Below are 25,248 nucleotides of genomic sequence, written 5' to 3'. Positions count from 1 at the left end.
CTCCTGCATGTTCTAGCGCGATGTTCTGTTCTACACTCTCCTGCATGTTCTAGCGCGTTGTTCTGTTCTACACTCTCCTGCATGTTCCAGCACATTGTTCTGTTCTTCAATGCCCTGCATGTTCCAGCACGTTGTTCTGTTCTTCACTGCCCTGCATGTTCCAGCACGTTGTTCTGTTCTACACTCTCCTGCATGTTCCAGCACGTTGTTCTGTTCTACACTCTCCTGCATGTTCCAGCGCGTTGTTCTGTTCTACACTCTCCTGCATGTTCTAGCGCGTTGTTCTGTTCTACACTGCCCTGCATGTTCTAGCGCGTTGTTCTGTTCTACACTGCCCTGCATGTTCTAGCGCGTTGTTCTGTTCTACACTCTCCTGCATGTTCCAGCACATTGTTCTGTTCTTCACTGCCCTGCATGTTCCAGCACGTTGTTCTGTTCTACACTCTCCTGCATGTTCCAGCGCGTTGTTCTGTTCTTCACTGCCCTGCATGTTCCAGCGCGTTGTTCCGTTCTACACTGCCCTGCATGTTCCAGCACGTTGTTCCGTTCTACACTGCCCTGCATGTTCCAGCACGTTGTTCCGTTCTACACTGCCCTGCATGTTCCAGCACATTGTTCCGTTCTACACTGCCCTGCAAGTACCAGCACGTTGTTCCATTCTACACTGCCCTGCATGTTCTAGCACATTGTTCCATTCTACACTGCCCTGCATGTTCTAGCACATTGTTCCAGCACATTGTTCCGTTCTACACTGCCCTGCATGTTCCAGCACGTTGTTCCGTTCTACACTGCCCTGCATGTTCCAGCACATTGTTCCGTTCTACACTGCCCTGCATGTTCTAGCACATTGTTCCGTTCTACACTGCCCTGCATGTTCTAGCACATTGTTCCGTTCTACACTGCCCTGCATGTTCCAGCACGTTGTTCCGTTCTACACTGCCCTGCATGTTCCAGCACGTTGTTCCGTTCAACACTGCCCTGCATGTTCCAGCAAGTTGTTCCGTTCTACACTGCCCTGCATGTTCCAGCACGTTGTTCCATTCTACACTGCCTTGCATGTTCCAGCACATTGTTCCGTTCTACACTGCCCTGCATGTTCCAGCACGTTGTTCCGTTATACACTGCCCTGCATGTTCCAGCACGTTGTTCCGTTCTACACTGCCCTGCATGTTCCAGCACGTTGTTCCGTTCTACACTGCCCTGCATGTTCCAGCACGTTGTTCCGTTCTACACTGCCCTGCATGTTCCAGCAAGTTGTTCCGTTCTACACTGCCCTGCATGTTCCAGCACGTTGTTCCGTTCTACACTGCCCTGCATGTTCCAGCACAATGTTCCGTTCTACACTGCCCTGCATGTTCCAGCACGTTGTTCCGTTCTACACTGCCCTGCATGTTCCAGCACGTTGTTCCGTTCTACACTCTCCTGCATGTTCCAGCACGTTGTTCCGTTCTACACTGCCCTGCATGTTCCAGCACGTTGTTCCGTTCTACACTGCCCTGCATGTTCCAGCACGTTGTTCCGTTCTACACTGCCCTGCATGTTCCAGCACGTTGTTCCGTTCTACACTGCCCTGCATGTTCCAGCACGTTGTTCCGTTCTACACTGCCCTGCATGTTCCAGCACGTTGTACCGTTCTACACTGCCCTGCATGTTCCAGCACGTTGTTCCGTTCTACACTGCCCTGCATGTTCCAGCACGTTGTTCCGTTCTACACTGCCCTGCATGTTCCAGCACGTTGTTCCGTTCTACACTGCCCTGCATGTTCCAGCACGTTGTTCCGTTCTACACTGCCCTGCATGTTCCAGCAAGTTGTTCCGTTCTACACTGCCCTGCATGTTCCAGCAAGTTGTTCCGTTCTACACTGCCCTGCATGTTCCAGCACGTTGTTCCGTTCTACACTCTCCTGCATGTTCCAGCACGTTGTTCCGTTCTACACTGCCCTGCATGTTCCAGCACGTTGTTCCGTTCTACACTGCCCTGCATGTTCCAGCACGTTGTTCCGTTCTACACTGCCCTGCATGTTCCAGCACGTTGTTCCGTTCTACACTGCCCTGCATGTTCCAGCACGTTGTTCCGTTCTACACTGCCCTGCATGTTCCAGCACATTGTTCCGTTCTACACTGCCCTGCATGTTCTAGCACATTGTTCCGTTCTACACTGCCCTGCATGTTCTAGCACGTTGTTCCGTTCTACACTGCCCTGCATGTTCCAGCACGTTGTTCCGTTCTACACTCTCCTGCATGTTCTAGCACGTTGTTCCATTCTACACTGCCCAGCATGTTCTAGCACATTGTTCCGTTCTACACTGCCCTGCATGTTCCAGCACGTTGTTCCGTTCTACACTGCCCTGCATGTTTCAGCACGTTGTTCCGTTCTACACTGCCCTGCATGTTCCAGCACATTGTTCTATTCTTCCCTGCCCTGCATGTTCCAGCACATTGTTCTGTTCTACACTCTCCTGCATGTTCCAGCGCGTTGTTCCGTTCTACACTCTCCTGCATGTTCTAGCGCGTTGTTCTGTTCTACACTCTCCTGCATGTTCTAGTGCGATGTTCTGTTCTACACTCTCCTGCATGTTCTAGCGCGTTGTTCTGTTCTACACTCTCCTGCATGTTCCAGCACATTGTTCTGTTCTTCACTGCCCTGCATGTTCCAGCACGTTGTTCTGTTCTTCACTGCCCTGCATGTTCCAGCACGTTGTTCTGTTCTACACTCTCCTGCATGTTCCAGCACGTTGTTCTGTTCTACACTCTCCTGCATGTTCCAGCGCGTTGTTCTGTTCTACACTCTCCTGCATGTTCTAGCGCGTTGTTCTGTTCTACACTGCCCTGCATGTTCTAGCGCGTTGTTCTGTTCTACACTGCCCTGCATGTTCTAGCGCGTTGTTCTGTTCTACACTCTCCTGCATGTTCCAGCACATTGTTCTGTTCTTCACTGCCCTGCATGTTCCAGCACGTTGTTCTGTTCTACACTCTCCTGCATGTTCCAGCGCGTTGTTCTGTTCTTCACTGCCCTGCATGTTCCAGCGCGTTGTTCCGTTCTACACTGCCCTGCATGTTCCAGCACGTTGTTCCGTTCTACACTGCCCTGCATGTTCCAGCACGTTGTTCCGTTCTACACTGCCCTGCATGTTCCAGCACATTGTTCCGTTCTACACTGCCCTGCAAGTTCCAGCACGTTGTTCCATTCTACACTGCCCTGCATGTTCTAGCACATTGTTCCATTCTACACTGCCCTGCATGTTCTAGCACATTGTTCCAGCACATTGTTCCATTCTACACTGCCTTGCATGTTCCAGCACATTGTTCCGTTCTACACTGCCCTGCATGTTCCAGCACATTGTTCCGTTCTACACTGCCCTGCATGTTCCAGCACGTTGTTCCGTTCTACACTGCCCTGCATGTTCCAGCACGTTGTTCCGTTCTACACTGCCCTGCATGTTCCAGCACGTTGTTCCGTTCTACACTACCCTGCATGTTCCAGCACGTTGTTCCGTTCTACACTGCCCTGCATGTTCCAGCACGTTGTTCCGTTCTACACTCTCCTGCATGTTCCAGCACATTGTTCCGTTCTACACTGCCCTGCATGTTCCAGCACAATGTTCCGTTCTACACTGCCCTGCATGTTCCAGCACGTTGTTCCGTTCTACACTGCCCTGCATGTTCCAGCACGTTGTTCCGTTCTACACTCTCCTGCATGTTCCAGCATATTGTTCCGTTCTACACTGCCCTGCATGTTCCAGCACGTTGTTCCGTTCTACACTGCCCTGCATGTTCTAGCACATTGTTCCGTTCTACACTGCCCTGCATGTTCTAGCACGTTGTTCTGTTCTACACTGCCCTGCATGTTCCAGCACGTTGTTCCGTTCTACACTCTCCTGCATGTTCTAGCACGTTGTTCCATTCTACACTGCCCAGCATGTTCTAGCACATTGTTCCGTTCTACACTGCCCTGCATGTTCCAGCACGTTGTTCCGTTCTACACTGCCCTGCATGTTCCAGCACGTTGTTCCGTTCTACACTGCCCTGCATGTTCCAGCACATTGTTCTATTCTTCCCTGCCCTGCATGTTCCAGCGCGTTGTTCCGTTCTACACTCTCCTGCATGTTCTAGCGCGTTGTTCTGTTCTACACTCTCCTGCATGTTCTAGTGCGATGTTCTGTTCTACACTCTCCTGCATGTTCTAGCGCGTTGTTCTGTTCTACACTCTCCTGCATGTTCCAGCACATTGTTCTGTTCTTCACTGCCCTGCATGTTCCAGCACGTTGTTCTGTTCTTCACTGCCCTGCATGTTCCAGCACGTTGTTCTGTTCTACACTCTCCTGCATGTTCCAGCACGTTGTTCTGTTCTACACTCTCCTGCATGTTCCAGCGCGTTGTTCTGTTCTACACTCTCCTGCATGTTCTAGCGCGTTGTTCTGTTCTACACTGCCCTGCATGTTCTAGCGCGTTGTTCTGTTCTACACTACCCTGCATGTTCTAGCGCGTTGTTCTGTTCTACACTCTCCTGCATGTTCCAGCACATTGTTCTGTTCTTCACTGCCCTGCATGTTCCAGCACGTTGTTCTGTTCTACACTCTCCTGCATGTTCCAGCGCGTTGTTCTGTTCTTCACTGCCCTGCATGTTCCAGCGCGTTGTTCCGTTCTACACTGCCCTGCATGTTCCAGCACGTTGTTCCGTTATACACTGCCCTGCATGTTCCAGCACGTTGTTCCGTTCTACACTGCCCTGCATGTTCCAGCACATTGTTCCGTTCTACACTGCCCTGCAAGTTCCAGCACGTTGTTCCATTCTACACTGCCCTGCATGTTCTAGCACATTGTTCCATTCTACACTGCCCTGCATGTTCTAGCACATTGTTCCAGCACATTGTTCCATTCTACACTGCCTTGCATGTTCCAGCACATTGTTCCGTTCTACACTGCCCTGCATGTTCCAGCACATTGTTCCGTTCTACACTGCCCTGCATGTTCCAGCACGTTGTTCCGTTCTACACTGCCCTGCATGTTCCAGCACGTTGTTCCGTTCTACACTGCCCTGCATGTTCCAGCACGTTGTTCCGTTCTACACTACCCTGCATGTTCCAGCACGTTGTTCCGTTCTACACTGCCCTGCATGTTCCAGCACGTTGTTCCGTTCTACACTCTCCTGCATGTTCCAGCACATTGTTCCGTTCTACACTGCCCTGCATGTTCCAGCACAATGTTCCGTTCTACACTGCCCTGCATGTTCCAGCACGTTGTTCCGTTCTACACTGCCCTGCATGTTCCAGCACGTTGTTCCGTTCTACACTCTCCTGCATGTTCCAGCATATTGTTCCGTTCTACACTGCCCTGCATGTTCCAGCACGTTGTTCCGTTCTACACTGCCCTGCATGTTCCAGCACGTTGTTCCGTTCTACACTGCCCTGCATGTTCCAGCACGTTGTTCCGTTCTACACTGCCCTGCATGTTCCAGCACGTTGTTCCGTTCTACACTGCCCTGCATGTTCCAGCACGTTGTACCGTTCTACACTGCCCTGCATGTTCCAGCACGTTGTTCCGTTCTACACTGCCCTGCATGTTCCAGCACGTTGTTCCGTTCTACACTGCCCTGCATGTTCCAGCACGTTGTTCCGTTCTACACTGCCCTGCATGTTCCAGCACGTTGTTCCGTTCTACACTGCCCTGCATGTTCCAGCAAGTTGTTCCGTTCTACACTGCCCTGCATGTTCCAGCAAGTTGTTCCGTTCTACACTGCCCTGCATGTTCCAGCACGTTGTTCCGTTCTACACTCTCCTGCATGTTCCAGCACGTTGTTCCGTTCTACACTGCCCTGCATGTTCCAGCACGTTGTTCCGTTCTACACTGCCCTGCATGTTCCAGCACGTTGTTCCGTTCTACACTGCCCTGCATGTTCCAGCACGTTGTTCCGTTCTACACTGCCCTGCATGTTCCAGCACATTGTTCCGTTCTACACTGCCCTGCATGTTCTAGCACATTGTTCCGTTCTACACTGCCCTGCATGTTCTAGCACGTTGTTCCGTTGTACACTGCCCTGCATGTTCCAGCACGTTGTTCCGTTCTACACTCTCCTGCATGTTCTAGCACGTTGTTCCATTCTACACTGCCCAGCATGTTCTAGCACATTGTTCCGTTCTACACTGCCCTGCATGTTCCAGCACGTTGTTCCGTTCTACACTGCCCTGCATGTTCCAGCACGTTGTTCCGTTCTACACTGCCCTGCATGTTCCAGCACATTGTTCTATTCTTCCCTGCCCTGCATGTTCCAGCACATTGTTCTGTTCTACACTCTCCTGCATGTTCCAGCGCGTTGTTCCGTTCTACACTCTCCTGCATGTTCTAGCGCGTTGTTCTGTTCTACACTCTCCTGCATGTTCTAGTGCGATGTTCTGTTCTACACTCTCCTGCATGTTCTAGCGCGTTGTTCTGTTCTACACTCTCCTGCATGTTCCAGCACATTGTTCTGTTCTTCACTGCCCTGCATGTTCCAGCACATTGTTCTGTTCTTCACTGCCCTGCATGTTCCAGCACGTTGTTCTGTTCTACACTCTCCTGCATGTTCCAGCACGTTGTTCTGTTCTACACTCTCCTGCATGTTCCAGCGCGTTGTTCTGTTCTACACTCTCCTGCATGTTCTAGCGCGTTGTTCTGTTCTACACTGCCCTGCATGTTCTAGCGCGTTGTTCTGTTCTACACTGCCCTGCATGTTCTAGCGCGTTGTTCTGTTCTACACTCTCCTGCATGTTCCAGCACATTGTTCTGTTCTTCACTGCCCTGCATGTTCCAGCACGTTGTTCTGTTCTACACTCTCCTGCATGTTCCAGCGCGTTGTTCTGTTCTTCACTGCCCTGCATGTTCCAGCGCGTTGTTCCGTTCTACACTGCCCTGCATGTTCCAGCACGTTGTTCCGTTCTACACTGCCCTGCATGTTCCAGCACGTTGTTCCGTTCTACACTGCCCTGCATGTTCCAGCACATTGTTCCGTTCTACACTGCCCTGCAAGTTCCAGCACGTTGTTCCATTCTACACTGCCCTGCATGTTCTAGCACATTGTTCCATTCTACACTGCCCTGCATGTTCTAGCACATTGTTCCAGCACATTGTTCCATTCTACACTGCCCTGCATGTTCCAGCACATTGTTCCGTTCTACACTGTCCTGCATGTTCCAGCACATTGTTCCGTTCTACACTGCCCTGCATGTTCCAGCACATTGTTCCGGTCTACACTGCCCTGCATGTTCCAGCACATTGTTCCGGTCTACACTGCCCTGCATGTTCCAGCACATTGTTCCGTTCTACACTGCCCTGCATGTTCCAGCACATTGTTCCGTTCTACACTGCCCTGCATGTTCCAGCACATTGTTCTGTTCTACACTGCCCTGCATGTTCCAGCACATTGTTCCGTTCTACACTGCCCTGCATGTTCCAGCACATTGTTCCGGTCTACACTGCCCTGCATGTTCCAGCACATTGTTCCGGTCTACACTGCCCTGCATGTTCCAGCACATTGTTCCGTTCTACACTGCCCTGCATGTTCCAGCACATTGTTCCGTTCTACACTGCCCTGCATGTTCCAGCACATTGTTCTGTTCTACACTGCCCTGCATGTTCCAGCACATTGTTCCGTTCTACACTGCCCTGCATGTTCCAGCACGTTGTTCCGTTCTACACTGCCCTGCATGTTCCAGCACGTTGTTCCGTTCTACACTGCCCTGCATGTTCCAGCACGTTGTTCTGTTCTACACTGCCCTGCATGTTCCAGCACGTTGTTCCGTTCTACACTGCCCTGCATGTTCCAGCACGTTGTTCCGTTCTACACTGCCCTGCATGTTCCAGCACAATGTTCCGTTCTACACTGCCCTGCATGTTCCAGCAAGTTGTTCCGTTCTACACTGCCCTGCATGTTCCAGCACAATGTTCCGTTCTACACTGCCCTGCATGTTCCAGCACGTTGTTCCGTTCTACACTGCCCTGCATGTTCCAGCACAATGTTCCGTTCAACACTGCCCTGCATGTTCCAGCACAATGTTCCGTTCTACACTGCCCTGCATGTTCTAGCACGTTGTTCCGTTCTGCACTGCCCTGCATGTTCCAGCACGTTGTTCCGTTCTACACTCTCCTGCATGTTCCAGCACGTTGTTCCATTCTACACTGCCCTGCATGTTCCAGCACGTTGTTCCGTTCTACACTGCCCTGCATGTTCCAGCACAATGTTCCGTTCTACACTGCCCTGCATGTTCTAGCACGTTGTTCCGTTCTGCACTGCCCTGCATGTTCCAGCACGTTGTTCCGTTCTACACTCTCCTGCATGTTCCAGCACGTTGTTCCATTCTACACTGCCTGCATGTTCCAGCACGTTGTTCCATTCTACACTGCCCTGCATGTTCCAGCACATTGTTCCGTTCTACACTGCCCTGCATGTTCCAGCACGTTGTTCCGTTCTACACTGCCCTGCATGTTCCAGCACGTTGTTCCATTCTACACTGCCCTGCATGTTCCAGCACGTTGTTCCGTTCTACACTGCCCTGCATGTTCCAGCACATTGTTCCATTCTACACTGCCCTGCATGTTCCAGCACGTTGTTCCATTCTACACTGCCCTGCATGTTCCAGCACATTGTTCCATTCTACACTGCCCTGCATGTTCCAGCACGTTGTTCCGTTCTACACTGCCCTGCATGTTCCAGCACGTTGTTCCATTCTACACTGCCCTGCATGTTCCAGCACGTTGCTCCATTCTACACACTCCTGCATGTTCTAGCGCGTTGTTCTGTTCTACACTGCCCTGCATGTTCTAGCGCGTTGTTCTGTTCTACACTCTCCTGCATGTTCCAGCACATTGTTCTGTTCTTCACTGCCCTGCATGTTCCAGCACGTTGTTCTGTTCTACACTCTCCTGCATGTTCCAGCGCGTTGTTCTGTTCTTCACTGCCCTGCATGTTCCAGCGCGTTGTTCCGTTCTACACTGCCCTGCATGTTCCAGCACGTTGTTCCGTTCTACACTGCCCTGCATGTTCCAGCACGTTGTTCCGTTCTACACTGCCCTGCATGTTCCAGCACATTGTTCCGTTCTACACTGCCCTGCAAGTTCCAGCACGTTGTTCCATTCTACACTGCCCTGCATGTTCTAGCACATTGTTCCATTCTACACTGCCCTGCATGTTCTAGCACATTGTTCCAGCACATTGTTCCATTCTACACTGCCCTGCATGTTCCAGCACATTGTTCCGTTCTACACTGCCCTGCATGTTCCAGCACATTGTTCCGTTCTACACTGCCCTGCATGTTCCAGCACATTGTTCCGGTCTACACTGCCCTGCATGTTCCAGCACATTGTTCCGGTCTACACTGCCCTGCATGTTCCAGCACATTGTTCCGTTCTACACTGCCCTGCATGTTCCAGCACATTGTTCCGTTCTACACTGCCCTGCATGTTCCAGCACATTGTTCTGTTCTACACTGCCCTGCATGTTCCAGCACATTGTTCCGTTCTACACTGCCCTGCATGTTCCAGCACGTTGTTCCGTTCTACACTGCCCTGCATGTTCCAGCACGTTGTTCCGTTCTACACTGCCCTGCATGTTCCAGCACGTTGTTCCGTTCTACACTGCCCTGCATGTTCTAGCACGTTGTTCCGTTCTGCACTGCCCTGCATGTTCCAGCACGTTGTTCCGTTCTACACTCTCCTGCATGTTCCAGCACGTTGTTCCATTCTACACTGCCTGCATGTTCCAGCACGTTGTTCCATTCTACACTGCCCTGCATGTTCCAGCACATTGTTCCGTTCTACACTGCCCTGCATGTTCCAGCACGTTGTTCCGTTCTACACTGCCCTGCATGTTCCAGCACGTTGTTCCATTCTACACTGCCCTGCATGTTCCAGCACGTTGTTCCGTTCTACACTGCCCTGCATGTTCCAGCACATTGTTCCATTCTACACTGCCCTGCATGTTCCAGCACGTTGTTCCATTCTACACTGCCCTGCATGTTCCAGCACATTGTTCCATTCTACACTGCCCTGCATGTTCCAGCACGTTGTTCCGTTCTACACTGCCCTGCATGTTCCAGCACGTTGTTCCATTCTACACTGCCCTGCATGTTCCAGCACGTTGCTCCATTCTACACACTCCTGCATGTTCCAGCACGTTGTTCTGTTCTACACGGCCCTGCATGTTCTAGCGCGTTGCTCTGTTCTACACTCTCCTGCATGTTCTAGCACGTTGTTCCATTCTACACTCTCCTGCATGTTCCAGCACGTTGTTCTGTTCTACACTCTCCTGCATGTTCCAGCACGTTGTTCTGTTCTACACTCTCCTGCATGTTCTAGCGCGTTGCTGTTCTACACTCTCCTGCATGTTCTAGCACGTTGTTCCATTCTACACTCTCCTGCATGTCCCAGCGCGTTGCTCCGTTCTACACTCTCCTGCATGTTCTAGCGCGTTGCTGTTCTACACTCTCCTGCATGTTCTAGCACGTTGCTCCGTTCTACACTGCCCTGGATGGTCTAGCACGTTGTTCCATTCTACACTGCCCTGCATGTTCCAGCACGTTGTTCCATTCTACACTGCCCTGCATGTTCCAGCACATTGTTCCATTCTACACTGCCCTGCATGTTCCAGCACATTGTTCCGTTCTACACTGCGCTGCATGTTCCAGCACATTGTTCCGTTCTACACTGCCCTGCATGTTCCAGCACGTTGTTCCGTTCTACACTGCCCTGCATGTTCCAGCACATTGTTCCGTTCTACACTGCCCTGCATGTTCCAGCACGTTGTTCCGTTCTACACTGCCCTGCATGTTCCAGCACAATGTTCCGTTCTACACTGCGCTGCATGTTCCAGCACATTGTTCCGTTCTACACTGCGCTGCATGTTCCAGCACATTGTTCCGTTCTACACTGCCCTGCATGTTCCAGCACGTTGTTCCGTTCTACACTGCCCTGCATGTTCCAGCACAATGTTCCGTTCTACACTGCGCTGCATGTTCCAGCACATTGTTCCGTTCTACACTGCGCTGCATGTTCCAGCACATTGTTCCGTTCTACACTGCCCTGCATGTTCCAGCACGTTGTTCCGTTCTACACTGCCCTGCATGTTCCAGCACATTGTTCCGTTCTACACTGCCCTGCATGTTCCAGCACATTGTTCCGTTCTACACTGCCCTGCATGTTCCAGCACAATGCTCCATTCTACACTGCTCTGCATGTTCCAGCACATTGTTCCGTTCTACACTGCCCTGCTTGTTCCAGCACAATGTTCCATTCTACACTGCTCTGCATGTTCCAGCACGTTGTTCCATTCTACACTGCCCTGCATGTTCCAGCACGTTGTTCCGTTCTACACTCTCCTGCATGTTCCAGCACATTGTTCTGTTCTTCACTGCCCTGCATGTTCCAGCGCGTTGTTCTATTCTACACTCCCCTGCATGTTCTAGCGCGTTGTTCTGTTCTACACTGCCCTGCATGTTCTAGCGCGTTGTTCTGTTCTTCACTGCCCTGCATGTTCTAGCGCGTTGTTCTGTTCTACACTGCCCTGCATGTTCCAGCGCGTTGTTCTGTTCTACACTCTCCTGCATGTTCCAGCACAATGTTCCATTCTACACTGCCCTGCATGTTCTAGCGCGTTGTACTGTTCTACACTCTCCCGCATGTTCTAGCGCGTTGTTCTGTTCTACACTGCCCTGCATGTTCCAGCACGTTGTTCTGTTCTACACTGCCCTGCATGTTCCAGCGCGTTGCTCCGTTCTACACTCTCCTGCATGTTCTAGCACGTTGTTCCATTCTACACTGCCCTGCATGTTCCAGCACATTGTTCCGTTCTACACTGCCCTGCATGTTCCAGCACATTGTTCCGTTCTACACTGCCCTGCAAGTTCCAGCACGTTGTTCCATTCTACACTGCCCTGCATGTTCTAGCACATTGTTCCATTCTACACTGCCCTGCATGTTCTAGCACATTGTTCCAGCACATTGTTCCATTCTACACTGCCCTGCATGTTCCAGCACATTGTTCCGTTCTACACTGTCCTGCATGTTCCAGCACATTGTTCCGTTCTACACTGCCCTGCATGTTCCAGCACATTGTTCCGGTCTACACTGCCCTGCATGTTCCAGCACATTGTTCCGGTCTACACTGCCCTGCATGTTCCAGCACATTGTTCCGTTCTACACTGCCCTGCATGTTCCAGCACATTGTTCCGTTCTACACTGCCCTGCATGTTCCAGCACATTGTTCTGTTCTACACTGCCCTGCATGTTCCAGCACATTGTTCCGTTCTACACTGCCCTGCATGTTCCAGCACGTTGTTCCGTTCTACACTGCCCTGCATGTTCCAGCACGTTGTTCCGTTCTACACTGCCCTGCATGTTCCAGCACGTTGTTCTGTTCTACACTGCCCTGCATGTTCCAGCACGTTGTTCCGTTCTACACTGCCCTGCATGTTCCAGCACAATGTTCCGTTCTACACTGCCCTGCATGTTCCAGCACGTTGTTCTGTTCTACACTGCCCTGCATGTTCCAGCACGTTGTTCCGTTCTACACTGCCCTGCATGTTCCAGCACAATGTTCCGTTCTACACTGCCCTGCATGTTCCAGCAAGTTGTTCCGTTCTACACTGCCCTGCATGTTCCAGCACAATGTTCCGTTCTACACTGCCCTGCATGTTCCAGCACGTTGTTCCGTTCTACACTGCCCTGCATGTTCCAGCACAATGTTCCGTTCAACACTGCCCTGCATGTTCCAGCACAATGTTCCGTTCTACACTGCCCTGCATGTTCTAGCACGTTGTTCCGTTCTGCACTGCCCTGCATGTTCCAGCACGTTGTTCCGTTCTACACTCTCCTGCATGTTCCAGCACGTTGTTCCATTCTACACTGCCCTGCATGTTCCAGCACGTTGTTCCGTTCTACACTGCCCTGCATGTTCCAGCACATTGTTCTGTTCTACACTGCCCTGCATGTTCCAGCACATTGTTCCATTCTACACTGCCCTGCATGTTCCAGCACGTTGTTCCGTTCTACACTGCCCTGCATGTTCCAGCACGTTGTTCCGTTCTACACTGCCCTGCATGTTCCAGCACGTTGTTCTGTTCTACACTGCCCTGCATGTTCCAGCACGTTGTTCCGTTCTACACTGCCCTGCATGTTCCAGCACAATGTTCCGTTCTACACTGCCCTGCATGTTCCAGCACGTTGTTCTGTTCTACACTGCCCTGCATGTTCCAGCACGTTGTTCCGTTCTACACTGCCCTGCATGTTCCAGCACAATGTTCCGTTCTACACTGCCCTGCATGTTCCAGCAAGTTGTTCCGTTCTACACTGCCCTGCATGTTCCAGCACAATGTTCCGTTCTACACTGCCCTGCATGTTCCAGCACGTTGTTCCGTTCTACACTGCCCTGCATGTTCCAGCACAATGTTCCGTTCAACACTGCCCTGCATGTTCCAGCACAATGTTCCGTTCTACACTGCCCTGCATGTTCTAGCACGTTGTTCCGTTCTGCACTGCCCTGCATGTTCCAGCACGTTGTTCCGTTCTACACTCTCCTGCATGTTCCAGCACGTTGTTCCATTCTACACTGCCCTGCATGTTCCAGCACGTTGTTCCGTTCTACACTGCCCTGCATGTTCCAGCACAATGTTCCGTTCTACACTGCCCTGCATGTTCTAGCACGTTGTTCCGTTCTGCACTGCCCTGCATGTTCCAGCACGTTGTTCCGTTCTACACTCTCCTGCATGTTCCAGCACGTTGTTCCATTCTACACTGCCTGCATGTTCCAGCACGTTGTTCCATTCTACACTGCCCTGCATGTTCCAGCACATTGTTCCGTTCTACACTGCCCTGCATGTTCCAGCACGTTGTTCCGTTCTACACTGCCCTGCATGTTCCAGCACGTTGTTCCATTCTACACTGCCCTGCATGTTCCAGCACGTTGTTCCGTTCTACACTGCCCTGCATGTTCCAGCACATTGTTCCATTCTACACTGCCCTGCATGTTCCAGCACGTTGTTCCATTCTACACTGCCCTGCATGTTCCAGCACATTGTTCCATTCTACACTGCCCTGCATGTTCCAGCACGTTGTTCCGTTCTACACTGCCCTGCATGTTCCAGCACGTTGTTCCATTCTACACTGCCCTGCATGTTCCAGCACGTTGCTCCATTCTACACACTCCTGCATGTTCTAGCGCGTTGTTCTGTTCTACACTGCCCTGCATGTTCTAGCGCGTTGTTCTGTTCTACACTCTCCTGCATGTTCCAGCACATTGTTCTGTTCTTCACTGCCCTGCATGTTCCAGCACGTTGTTCTGTTCTACACTCTCCTGCATGTTCCAGCGCGTTGTTCTGTTCTTCACTGCCCTGCATGTTCCAGCGCGTTGTTCCGTTCTACACTGCCCTGCATGTTCCAGCACGTTGTTCCGTTCTACACTGCCCTGCATGTTCCAGCACGTTGTTCCGTTCTACACTGCCCTGCATGTTCCAGCACATTGTTCCGTTCTACACTGCCCTGCAAGTTCCAGCACGTTGTTCCATTCTACACTGCCCTGCATGTTCTAGCACATTGTTCCATTCTACACTGCCCTGCATGTTCTAGCACATTGTTCCAGCACATTGTTCCATTCTACACTGCCCTGCATGTTCCAGCACATTGTTCCGTTCTACACTGCCCTGCATGTTCCAGCACATTGTTCCGTTCTACACTGCCCTGCATGTTCCAGCACATTGTTCCGGTCTACACTGCCCTGCATGTTCCAGCACATTGTTCCGGTCTACACTGCCCTGCATGTTCCAGCACATTGTTCCGTTCTACACTGCCCTGCATGTTCCAGCACATTGTTCCGTTCTACACTGCCCTGCATGTTCCAGCACATTGTTCTGTTCTACACTGCCCTGCATGTTCCAGCACATTGTTCCGTTCTACACTGCCCTGCATGTTCCAGCACGTTGTTCCGTTCTACACTGCCCTGCATGTTCCAGCACGTTGTTCCGTTCTACACTGCCCTGCATGTTCCAGCACGTTGTTCCGTTCTACACTGCCCTGCATGTTCTAGCACGTTGTTCCGTTCTGCACTGCCCTGCATGTTCCAGCACGTTGTTCCGTTCTACACTCTCCTGCATGTTCCAGCACGTTGTTCCATTCTACACTGCCTGCATGTTCCAGCACGTTGTTCCATTCTACACTGCCCTGCATGTTCCAGCACATTGTTCCGTTCTACACTGCCCTGCATGTTCCAGCACGTTGTTCCGTTCTACACTGCCCTGCATGTTCCAGCACGTTGTTCCATTCTACACTGCCCTGCATGTTCCAGCACGTTGTTCCGTTCTACACTGCCCTGCATGTTCCAGCACATTGTTCCATTCTACACTGCCCTGCATGTTCCAGCACGTTGTTCCATTCTACACTGCCCTGCATGTTCCAGCACATTGTTCCATTCTACACTGCCCTGCATGTTCCAGCACGTTGTTCCGTTCTACACTGCCCTGCATGTTCCAGCACGTTGTTCCATTCTACACTGCCCTGCATGTTCCAGCACGTTGCTCCATTCTACACACTCCTGCATGTTCCAGCACGTTGTTCTGTTCTACACGGCCCTGCATGTTCTAGCGCGTTGCTCTGTTCTACACTCTCCTGCATGTTCTAGCACGTTGTTCCATTCTACACTCTCCTGCATGTTCCAGCACGTTGTTCTGTTCTACACTCTCCTGCATGTTCCAGCACGTTGTTCTGTTCTACACTCTCCTGCATGTTCTAGCGCGTTGCTGTTCTACACTCTCCTGCATGTTCTAGCACGTTGTTCCATTCTACACTCTCCTGCATGTCCCAGCGCGTTGCTCCGTTCTACACTCTCCTGCATGTTCTAGCGCGTTGCTGTTCTACACTCTCCTGCATGTTCTAGCACGTTGCTCCGTTCTACACTGCCCTGGATGGTCTAGCACGTTGTTCCATTCTACACTGCCCTGCATGTTCCAGCACGTTGTTCCATTCTACACTGCCCTGCATGTTCCAGCACATTGTTCCATTCTACACTGCCCTGCATGTTCCAGCACATTGTTCCGTTCTACACTGCGCTGCATGTTCCAGCACATTGTTCCGTTCTACACTGCCCTGCATGTTCCAGCACGTTGTTCCGTTCTACACTGCCCTGCATGTTCCAGCACATTGTTCCGTTCTACACTGCCCTGCATGTTCCAGCACGTTGTTCCGTTCTACACTGCCCTGCATGTTCCAGCACAATGTTCCGTTCTACACTGCGCTGCATGTTCCAGCACATTGTTCCGTTCTACACTGCCCTGCATGTTCCAGCACGTTGTTCCGTTCTACACTGCCCTGCATGTTCCAGCACAATGTTCCGTTCTACACTGCGCTGCATGTTCCAGCACATTGTTCCGTTCTACACTGCGCTGCATGTTCCAGCACATTGTTCCGTTCTACACTGCCCTGCATGTTCCAGCACGTTGTTCCGTTCTACACTGCCCTGCATGTTCCAGCACAATGTTCCGTTCTACACTGCGCTGCATGTTCCAGCACATTGTTCCGTTCTACACTGCGCTGCATGTTCCAGCACATTGTTCCGTTCTACACTGCCCTGCATGTTCCAGCACGTTGTTCCGTTCTACACTGCCCTGCATGTTCCAGCACATTGTTCCGTTCTACACTGCCCTGCATGTTCCAGCACATTGTTCCGTTCTACACTGCCCTGCATGTTCCAGCACAATGCTCCATTCTACACTGCTCTGCATGTTCCAGCACATTGTTCCGTTCTACACTGCCCTGCTTGTTCCAGCACAATGTTCCATTCTACACTGCTCTGCATGTTCCAGCACGTTGTTCCATTCTACACTGCCCTGCATGTTCCAGCACGTTGTTCCGTTCTACACTCTCCTGCATGTTCCAGCACATTGTTCTGTTCTTCACTGCCCTGCATGTTCCAGCGCGTTGTTCTATTCTACACTCCCCTGCATGTTCTAGCGCGTTGTTCTGTTCTACACTGCCCTGCATGTTCTAGCGCGTTGTTCTGTTCTTCACTGCCCTGCATGTTCTAGCGCGTTGTTCTGTTCTACACTGCCCTGCATGTTCCAGCGCGTTGTTCTGTTCTACACTCTCCTGCATGTTCCAGCACAATGTTCCATTCTACACTGCCCTGCATGTTCTAGCGCGTTGTACTGTTCTACACTCTCCCGCATGTTCTAGCGCGTTGTTCTGTTCTACACTGCCCTGCATGTTCCAGCACGTTGTTCTGTTCTACACTGCCCTGCATGTTCCAGCGCGTTGCTCCGTTCTACACTCTCCTGCATGTTCTAGCACGTTGTTCCATTCTACACTGCCCTGCATGTTCCAGCACATTGTTCCGTTCTACACTGCCCTGCATGTTCCAGCACAATGTTCCATTCTACACTGCCCTGCATGTTCCAGCACGTTGTTCTGTTCTACACTCTCCTGCATGTTCCAGCACAATGTTCCATTCTACACTGCCCTGCATGTTCCAGCACAATGTTCCATTCTACACTGCCCTGCATGTTCCAGCACAATGTTCCATTCTACACTGCCCTGCATGTTCCAGCACAATGTTCCATTCTACACTGCCCTGCATGTTCCAGCACGTTGTTCCGTTCTACACTGCCCTGCATGTTCCAGCACATTGTTCCATTCTACACTGCCCTGCATGTTCCAGCACAATGTTCCATTCTGGAGAGGGGAGGGGGAGGGGTAGAGGGGAGGGGGAGAGTTGGGAGTGGGGAGGGGGAGAGGGGAGGGAGAGGGGAGGGGGACGGGAGGGGAGATGGGGAGAGGGGAGGGGGAGGGGGAGGGGAGGGGGAGAGGGGGGAGTGGGGAGGGGAGATGGGGGAGAGGAGGGGAGAGGGGAGGGGGAGGGGGAGAGGGGAGGGGGAGAGGGGGGGAGTGGGGAGGGGAGATGGGGAGAGGGAGGGGAGGAGGGAGGGGGAGAGGGCGGGGAGAGGGAGGGGGAGAGGGAGGGGGGAGTGGGGGAGGGGGGAGAGGGGAGGGGGGAGTGGGGAGGGGGAGAGGGAGGGGGGCTGGGGAGGGGAGATGGGGAGAGGGGAGGGGGAGAGGGGGGTGGGAGGGGAGATGGGGAGAGGAGGGGAGAGGGGAGGGGGAGAGGGGGAGGGGAGGGGGAGAGGGGAGGGGGAGCGAGGGGGGAGTGGGGAGGGGAGTGGGGAGGGGGAGGGGAGGGAGAGGGGAGGGGGAGGGGAGGGGCGATGGGGGAGAGGAGGGGAAGGAAAGGCAGTCGCAGAGGTGGGGAGTCGGCCAAGGCGTACAGAGGCTGGTAGGGTGGGGGGGGGGGGGAGGAGAAGGGGCGCCCCCGGGGGTGACTCGGGGCTGGAAGGAATACGGGCCGGGAGCGCGGAGGCTGGGCCCGACGATTATTCATGTGCGGTCGGAGAGAGGCTGGACACGGGAACGGCCCCGAGCTTCACCGGGAGCCCTCCGGGGTGGGGAGGCGTTGCCCTACCTGGCGGAGTCCGCAAGCCCCCCTTCTCTCCGAGACGCTTTGGAGGCGGCGCGCGTCCCCATCTTCCTGCTCGGCGTCTCGGCACGGCTGACTGGGCGAACCTGAGCCCGCTCCGCCCGCGCTTGGCAACCGGCGCCATGACAACGGCCAGGGCCTGGTAACCACCAGTACCTGGCAAACGGCGCCATGACAACGGCCAGGGCCTGGTAACCACCGGTACCTGACAACGGCCGGGGCCTGGCAACCGGCGCCATGACAACGGCCAGGGCCTGGTAACCACCGGTACCTGACAACGGTCCGGGCCTGGCAACCGGCGCCATGACAACGGCCAGGGCCTGGTAACCACCGGTACCTGACAACTCCATGACAACGGCCAGGGCCTGGCAACCGGCGCCATGACAACAGCCGGGGCCTGGTAACCACTGGCACCCTGACAACATCCGAACTTTAAGCTGTCGTCGTGAGAACCGTCTTTCAGCGTTTGTAAGGGTGCCGAGTTCTGGAGCTGGCCAGCGTCATCGCCCCCTCTCGGTGCTGACCCTCCAGGGCTTGCCTCGCCATTATCCACGGGACTTGGTGAGGGTGAACTGCTCCGGGCTAAAAATCAGCTTGGTGAGGAGCTGGAGGGAACAAACGGCAGCGTGGTAATAGTCGGCTCTTTGGGCATTTAAATTGCTGCTTGTTTAGTCTGGGATAAACAGGTGGGTTGACGTGCTGCACAGCTCGAAGGACCGAAAAGGCCTCTCAGTGCTGTATCTCAATCAATCAATTGATACAGACTGTGGGCAGTTTCGGAAGGTTGCTGCTCGGACAGGCGAATGATGTGATTCCTTCGGACAGCGAGTGGGGGGAGTGGAGTGGTATGAATTGGAGTTCCGAGCTTAACAGAAATATCTAAGGTAGTATGTGATTGATCAGCTGTCTTGATGGCAGTTGTATATGGCACCATTCGACTGACTACATTTGAGCTGCTAAGTGGATCTACCCAAAGGATCGGGTGATTTATCTGAATCACTGGCTCTTTTCATTAAACTGGTAATGCAACAGAACATAATTGTTATGACAAGGAGACAACTGATGCACCATCAATAACTCTCGGAGACGGGAGACGAACGATAGGCTTTTATTAGCAGCAAAATGGAGCACGGCATCTCGGAGACTGAGGGAGGAGCAGTGCCTCTAATCGCCTTTATACCGGGGTCTGTGGGAGGAGCCACAGGAGCAGTCAGTGGGGGTGGCGTGTCCAGACAGGTATATGTAGTTCACCATCAATAACTCTACCAGGGTCTGTGGGAGGAGCCACAGGAGCAGTCAGCAGAGGGGCGTGTCCAGACAGGTATACATAGTTTACCACACCAACATAGCCACAAAAACTCTTTTCTACATTTGTGTCATTCACAGATGCATTTGCAGCAAGTAGTTTCGTAAAAGCGAAATCGAGTAAGTCTTTGGCAAAGCTTGATTCCCTTTTTGTGTGGCATAGTCCGGAAGCTATATCCCTGAGGGTTAGATCAGTTGTGAATCTATCAACCATGTAACACCCCACACAGAATACATTCTGTGTCCCAGTAACTTTTTAAAGAAGTGTTTGTTAAAAAAGAAACATAGACTCAATCCTCACATCAGTGCATGGCCTCCTCTACTGCTATGATGAGGTCACACTTAGGTTGGAGGAGCAATACCTTGTGTAACATCTGGGTTGCCTCCAACCTGATGGCATGAACCTGTTTCTCAAACTTCTGGTAATTACCCCCTCTTCACCATTCCCCCATTCCTGATTCCGTCTCACCTCATCTCCTTACCTGCCACTTCTCCAAACTCAGGTGCCCCAGCTACGCCTGCCTCTTCGTTGGTCGATGTACTAAGCTTTCACTGTTAATGCTCCCTAACTAATCCTGCACTACATTAATGGTGCTGCTTCACGACCCCAGGCTGAGCTCATCAATTTCAACTTTTCCTCTAACTTCCACCCTGCCCTTAAATTCCCTTGGTCCATTTCTGACAATTCTAGGCCCATTCTTGTTCTCTTTATCTCATCAACAAACTATCCACCGATATCCTTTATAAACCTATGGATTCTCATGCCTTTCTTGACTGTACCTCTTCCCACCGTCTCCTGTAAAAATGCTATTCCCTTTCCTCACTTCCTTCTCTGTCCCGGGATGAGGCTCTCCTTTCCAGGACATCAGTGATGTCCTCCTTCGTCAAAGAATAGGGGTTCCCTTCCTCCACCATTGATGCTGCCCCCGCCCACATTTTCCCATTTCCCAGACATCTGCACTCACACCACCTTCCTGCTGCCTTAGCAGGGATAGAGTTCCTCTTGTCCTCATCTACCATCCCATGAACCTCCACATCTAACACATCATTCTCTGCAACATCCGCCATTTTCAATGGGATCCTACCATTAAACTCATCATTACTTTCCCCCACTCTTCTCCTTCCACAAGGATCACTCCCTCTGTGATTCCCTTGTCCATTCGACCCTCCTGGCACAAAGTGTCAAATGCTACAGCTACCCATTCACCTTCTCTTTTACCTTCATTCAGGGACCCAAGTACTCATTCCAGATCAGGCAACACTTTACTTGTGAATCTGTTGGGGCCGATGCGGCTTCCTCTACATTGGTGGCACCCAACGTAGATTGTGAGACCACTCTGTCTAGCACCACTGCTCCATCCGACAAAACTGGAATTTCCCAGTGGCCAACCATTTTAATTCTTATCCCCATTCTCATTCCGACATGTTGGTCCGTGGCCTCCTCTTTTGCCATGGTGAGGCCACTCTGGGTGGAGTATCAGCACCTCATATTCTGTCCAGATAGCCTCCAATCTGATGGCAATTTCTTTCTTTCCTCTTCTCTCTTCTTCTACTCCCCAGTCTGGCCTCTTAACTTTTCTCACCTGCATATCACCTCCCCCTGGTGTCCTCCTTCTTCCCTTTCACGGTCCACTCTCCTATCAGGTTCTTTCTTCTCCATCCCTTTTCCTTTCCCACCTAGCTTGTTTCACCAATCACCTTCTCGCTAATCCTCCTTTCCACTTCCACCTTTTCATTCTGGCATCTTCCCCCTTCCTTTCCAGTCCTGAAAGAAGGGTCTCATCCTGAAACATCAACTGTTTATTAATTTCCATAAATGCTGCCTGACCTGCTGAGTTCTTCAAGCATTGTGTGTGTGTTGCTCTGGATTTCCAGCATCTTCAGAATCTATTGCGTCCTCATCATTTCTGATCTAAAAGGATATCCTTCTATTCTGAGGCCGTGGCCTTGGGTCCTAGACTCTCCCACTATTGGAAGCATCCTCTCCATGTCTACTCTAGGTCTTTTAATATTTGGCAGGTTTCAATGAGATCACCCCTCCTCCCATTCTTCTAAACTCCAGTGAGTATCAGCTCAATATGTTAACCTTCTCTCTTTCGAGATCAGTCTCATAAATCTCCTTTGGACTGTCTCCAATCCCATCACGTCTTTTCTCAGAAATGAGGGAGGCACAAACAGCTCACAACACTCCAAATGCAGTCTGACCAATGTCTCATAAAGACTCAGCATTACATCTTCGTTTTTATATTCTAGTCCTCTGGAAATGAATACTAACATTATATTTGTCTTCCATACTATCGCCTCAACCTGCAAGTTAACCTTCAGGGAATCCTGCACCAGGACTCCCAAGTCTTTTTGCACCTCCAATTTCTGAACTAGCTCCCTGTTTTGAAAATAGTCCACGCCTTTATTCCTTCTACCAACGTGCATGACCATACACATCCCTGCACTGTGTTGTCAACCACCATTGTCCATTTTCCTAAGTCCTTCTGCAGACCTCCTGCTTCCTCAACACCACCTGTCTTCGTATCACCTGCAAACTTGTCCACAAAGCTGTCAATTCCATCATCCCGATCATTAAAATATAACATGAAAAGTGGTGGACACAACACCAACCAGAAAAAAAGCCCCCTTTATTTCCATTCTTTGCCTTCTACCAGCCAGCCAATCTTCTGTCCATGCTAGTATCTTTCATGTAATACTAAGGGCTCTTAACTTGTTCAATAGCCTCATGTCTGGCACCTTGTCAAAGGCCTGAAAATCCAAGTAAAAAACATCAACTGACTCTCCTTTGTATATCTTGCATGTTAGTTCCACAAAGAATTCCAACAGATTTGTCAAGCAACATTCCCCTTTAAGGAAACTATGCCTTTTGTATTATCTGCATCCAAGTACCCCAAAATCTCATCCTTAATAATGAAGTCAGGCTACTGGCCTATAATTTGCTGTATTTTGTTGCCCTCCCCTTTTAAGTGTAGAGTGACATTTGCGATTTTCCAGTCCCTTCCAGACTATAGAGATTTTTGAAAGACCATTACTAACGCCTTCACAATCTCTTCAGCTGTATCTTTCAGAACCCTGAGGTATAATCCATCTGGTCCAGGTCTATCTCCCTTCAGACCATTTCGTTTCCCAAATACCTTCTCGTTTGTAATAGGACAACACTCACTTTTGCCCCCGACACTTGAATTTTTGGCATGCTGCTGGTGTCAACGTGAAGACACTTATTCAGTTCGTCCACCATTTCTTCGTTCCCCAGTACTAATTCTCCAGCTTCATTTTCCGATGGTCCAAAGTCCACTCTTGCTTCTCTTTTACTCTTTATGTATCTTAAAAAGATTTTTGGTATCCACTTTTATATTATTGGTAAGCTTACTTTCATAGTTAATTTTTTTCTCTTATTTTTTTTTAGTTGCCTTTTGTTGTATTTTTAAAGCTTTGCAATCCTCTAGTTTCCCACTAATTTTTGCTATATTAGAAATGTAGAAAACCTACAGCACAATACAGGCCCTTCGGCCCACAAAGTTGTGCCAAACATGTCCCTACCTTAGAAATTACTAGGGTTACCCATAGCCCTCTATTTTTCTAAACTCCATGTACCTGTCCAAAAGTTTCTTAAAAGGCCCTATCGTATCCACCTCCACCACCGTTGCCAGCAGCCCATTCCACTCACTCACCACTCTCTGAGTAAAAAACTTACCCGACATCTCCTCTGTACCTACTCCCCAGCACCTTAAACCTGTGCCCCCTCATGTTAGCCATCTCAGCCCTGGGGAAAAGCCTCTGACTATCCACAGATATTGGATATTGTTGTCCTCTATTTTGCTTTAATGCTATCTTTGACTTCACTTGTCAGCCACATTTCTTTTTTGGGATGAATCTATCCTCCATCTTCTGAATTACTCCCAGAAACTTCAGCTATTGCTGTTCTGCTGTCATCTTTGCTATTGTCCCCTTCCAGTCAACTTTGGCCAGCTCCTCTCTCAGGCCACTGTAGTGGTAGTGCGATCACTCAAGTCGAGTATGATATTCTCCTAACAGGTTGCCCTTATTGGAGAATGCCTGTGCATGAATTTGCTTAACGCAGGGAAGCTGATGTACTGGCAGTCGCCGCAGTCCTTGACAGCTTGGGGTCAGGGTCCAATGGCACGGAATGCAAGAGGACTGGAGGTCCTTCGCTGCTTCGGCCTTCCCTGTTGTTGTGATGTGTCACCATCTTCCAGCAGCTCCACCATTGGGGTCTTGGTTGGATGGCTCTTGGTCTGGAACCTCTGCTTCATGGTGGTCTCACCAGAAGCTGAACTCCAGGATGGCATCGCTCCGAGAATTGTCACTTCATCGGAGAGGAGAGGGTTGCGAGTGTATGCCTCTGTAGTACGCTTAACTCCGCTGTACATCCCTCTCAAACTGCAAGGTGAATTCTATATTATGATCACTGCTTCATAAGGGTTCCTTTACCTTATGTTCCCTAATCAAACCTGATTCACTAAGCAACAGTGCAGAATTGTCTTTTTCCTAGTGGGCTCGACCAGAAGCTGCTTTAAACTGATTCTAAGACAGCATATTGCCCAGTTAATATTTAGAACACTAAGGCCTATTTCCTCCTCACCTCATGCTGCTCTGGTATGTCTCTCCTGCTTGTTGTTTAAGTGCTTCTCAAACTCCATCTCACATATATTCAATGAATGCCTCCACAACTCTTTGGGAAAGAGAATTCCAAAAGGTCATGACCCTGAAAGAAGAAATTCATCCTCAGCTCCGTTTGAAATGAGAGTTCTCTTATTCCGAAATGGTGCCCCAATTTCAGACACTGTCCGGCATCAACCCTCCTCAGCTCCGTTTGAAATGAGAGCTCTCGTATTCCAAAACGGTGCCCCAATTCCAGAAATTGTCCGGCATCAACCCTGTTTATCTTCCTTCAAGCTTTATGTTTCAATAAGATCACCTCTCATTATTCTAAATGTCAATAAGTATAGACCCAACATGCTCAATCTCTTAATCTATCGATCTTTTCATTTCAAATATTAACTAAAGAGAATTTTCTCTGCACTACCTCCAATGAAAATATTCCCCTCCTTAGATATAGTATGTAGTACTCCATTTATGGTCCCATTAATACCCAAAACTTCCAATTTCCATACCAATACAACGAAGATCTACATTCCACTAGCCTTCCTAATTATTTACTGTGACTGGGCGCTAGTGTTTTATGTTTCATGTTCCAAGATCTCCTGATTCCTTTGTATCACAACATTTAGACTAAGAAGGAATTTACTTTTTCCTTTTCCTTCCAGAGTGGATATCGTCTCATTTTCTGAGGACATCTCTGTTTTTATTTATTGAATACAGCCGGGAGCAGATTCTTCCAGCCCTGCAGGACACCCAGCAATTCCCAATTTAATCCTAGCATAGTCACGGGAAAACTTACAATGATCAATCAACATAGCAACTGTGGGAGGA

At 50.7% G+C, this 25,248-nt stretch overlaps 1 protein-coding gene across 1 annotated transcript in view; it reads right to left on the bottom strand.

The window, feature by feature from the left end:
* The window catches only part of mycbpap (mycbp associated protein), a 228,981-nt gene extending 204,877 nt beyond the window's left edge, over positions 1–24,104 (bottom strand). The window contains exons 1-2 of the mRNA XM_073026586.1: positions 24,002–24,104; positions 18,469–19,065 (exon numbers count right to left, since the gene is read on the bottom strand). Of these exons, the coding sequence (XP_072882687.1) occupies positions 18,469–19,065; positions 24,002–24,104 (700 nt within the window). The remainder of the gene's footprint in view (positions 1–18,468; positions 19,066–24,001) is intronic.
* Positions 24,105–25,248: the final 1,144 nt, after the last annotated feature.

The sequence above is a fragment of the Hemitrygon akajei genome, chromosome 22 (genome assembly GCF_048418815.1).
Source record: "Hemitrygon akajei chromosome 22, sHemAka1.3, whole genome shotgun sequence".
Classification (NCBI taxonomy): Eukaryota; Metazoa; Chordata; class Chondrichthyes; order Myliobatiformes; family Dasyatidae; genus Hemitrygon; species Hemitrygon akajei.
This window is presented reverse-complemented; position numbering and strand designations above follow the sequence as displayed.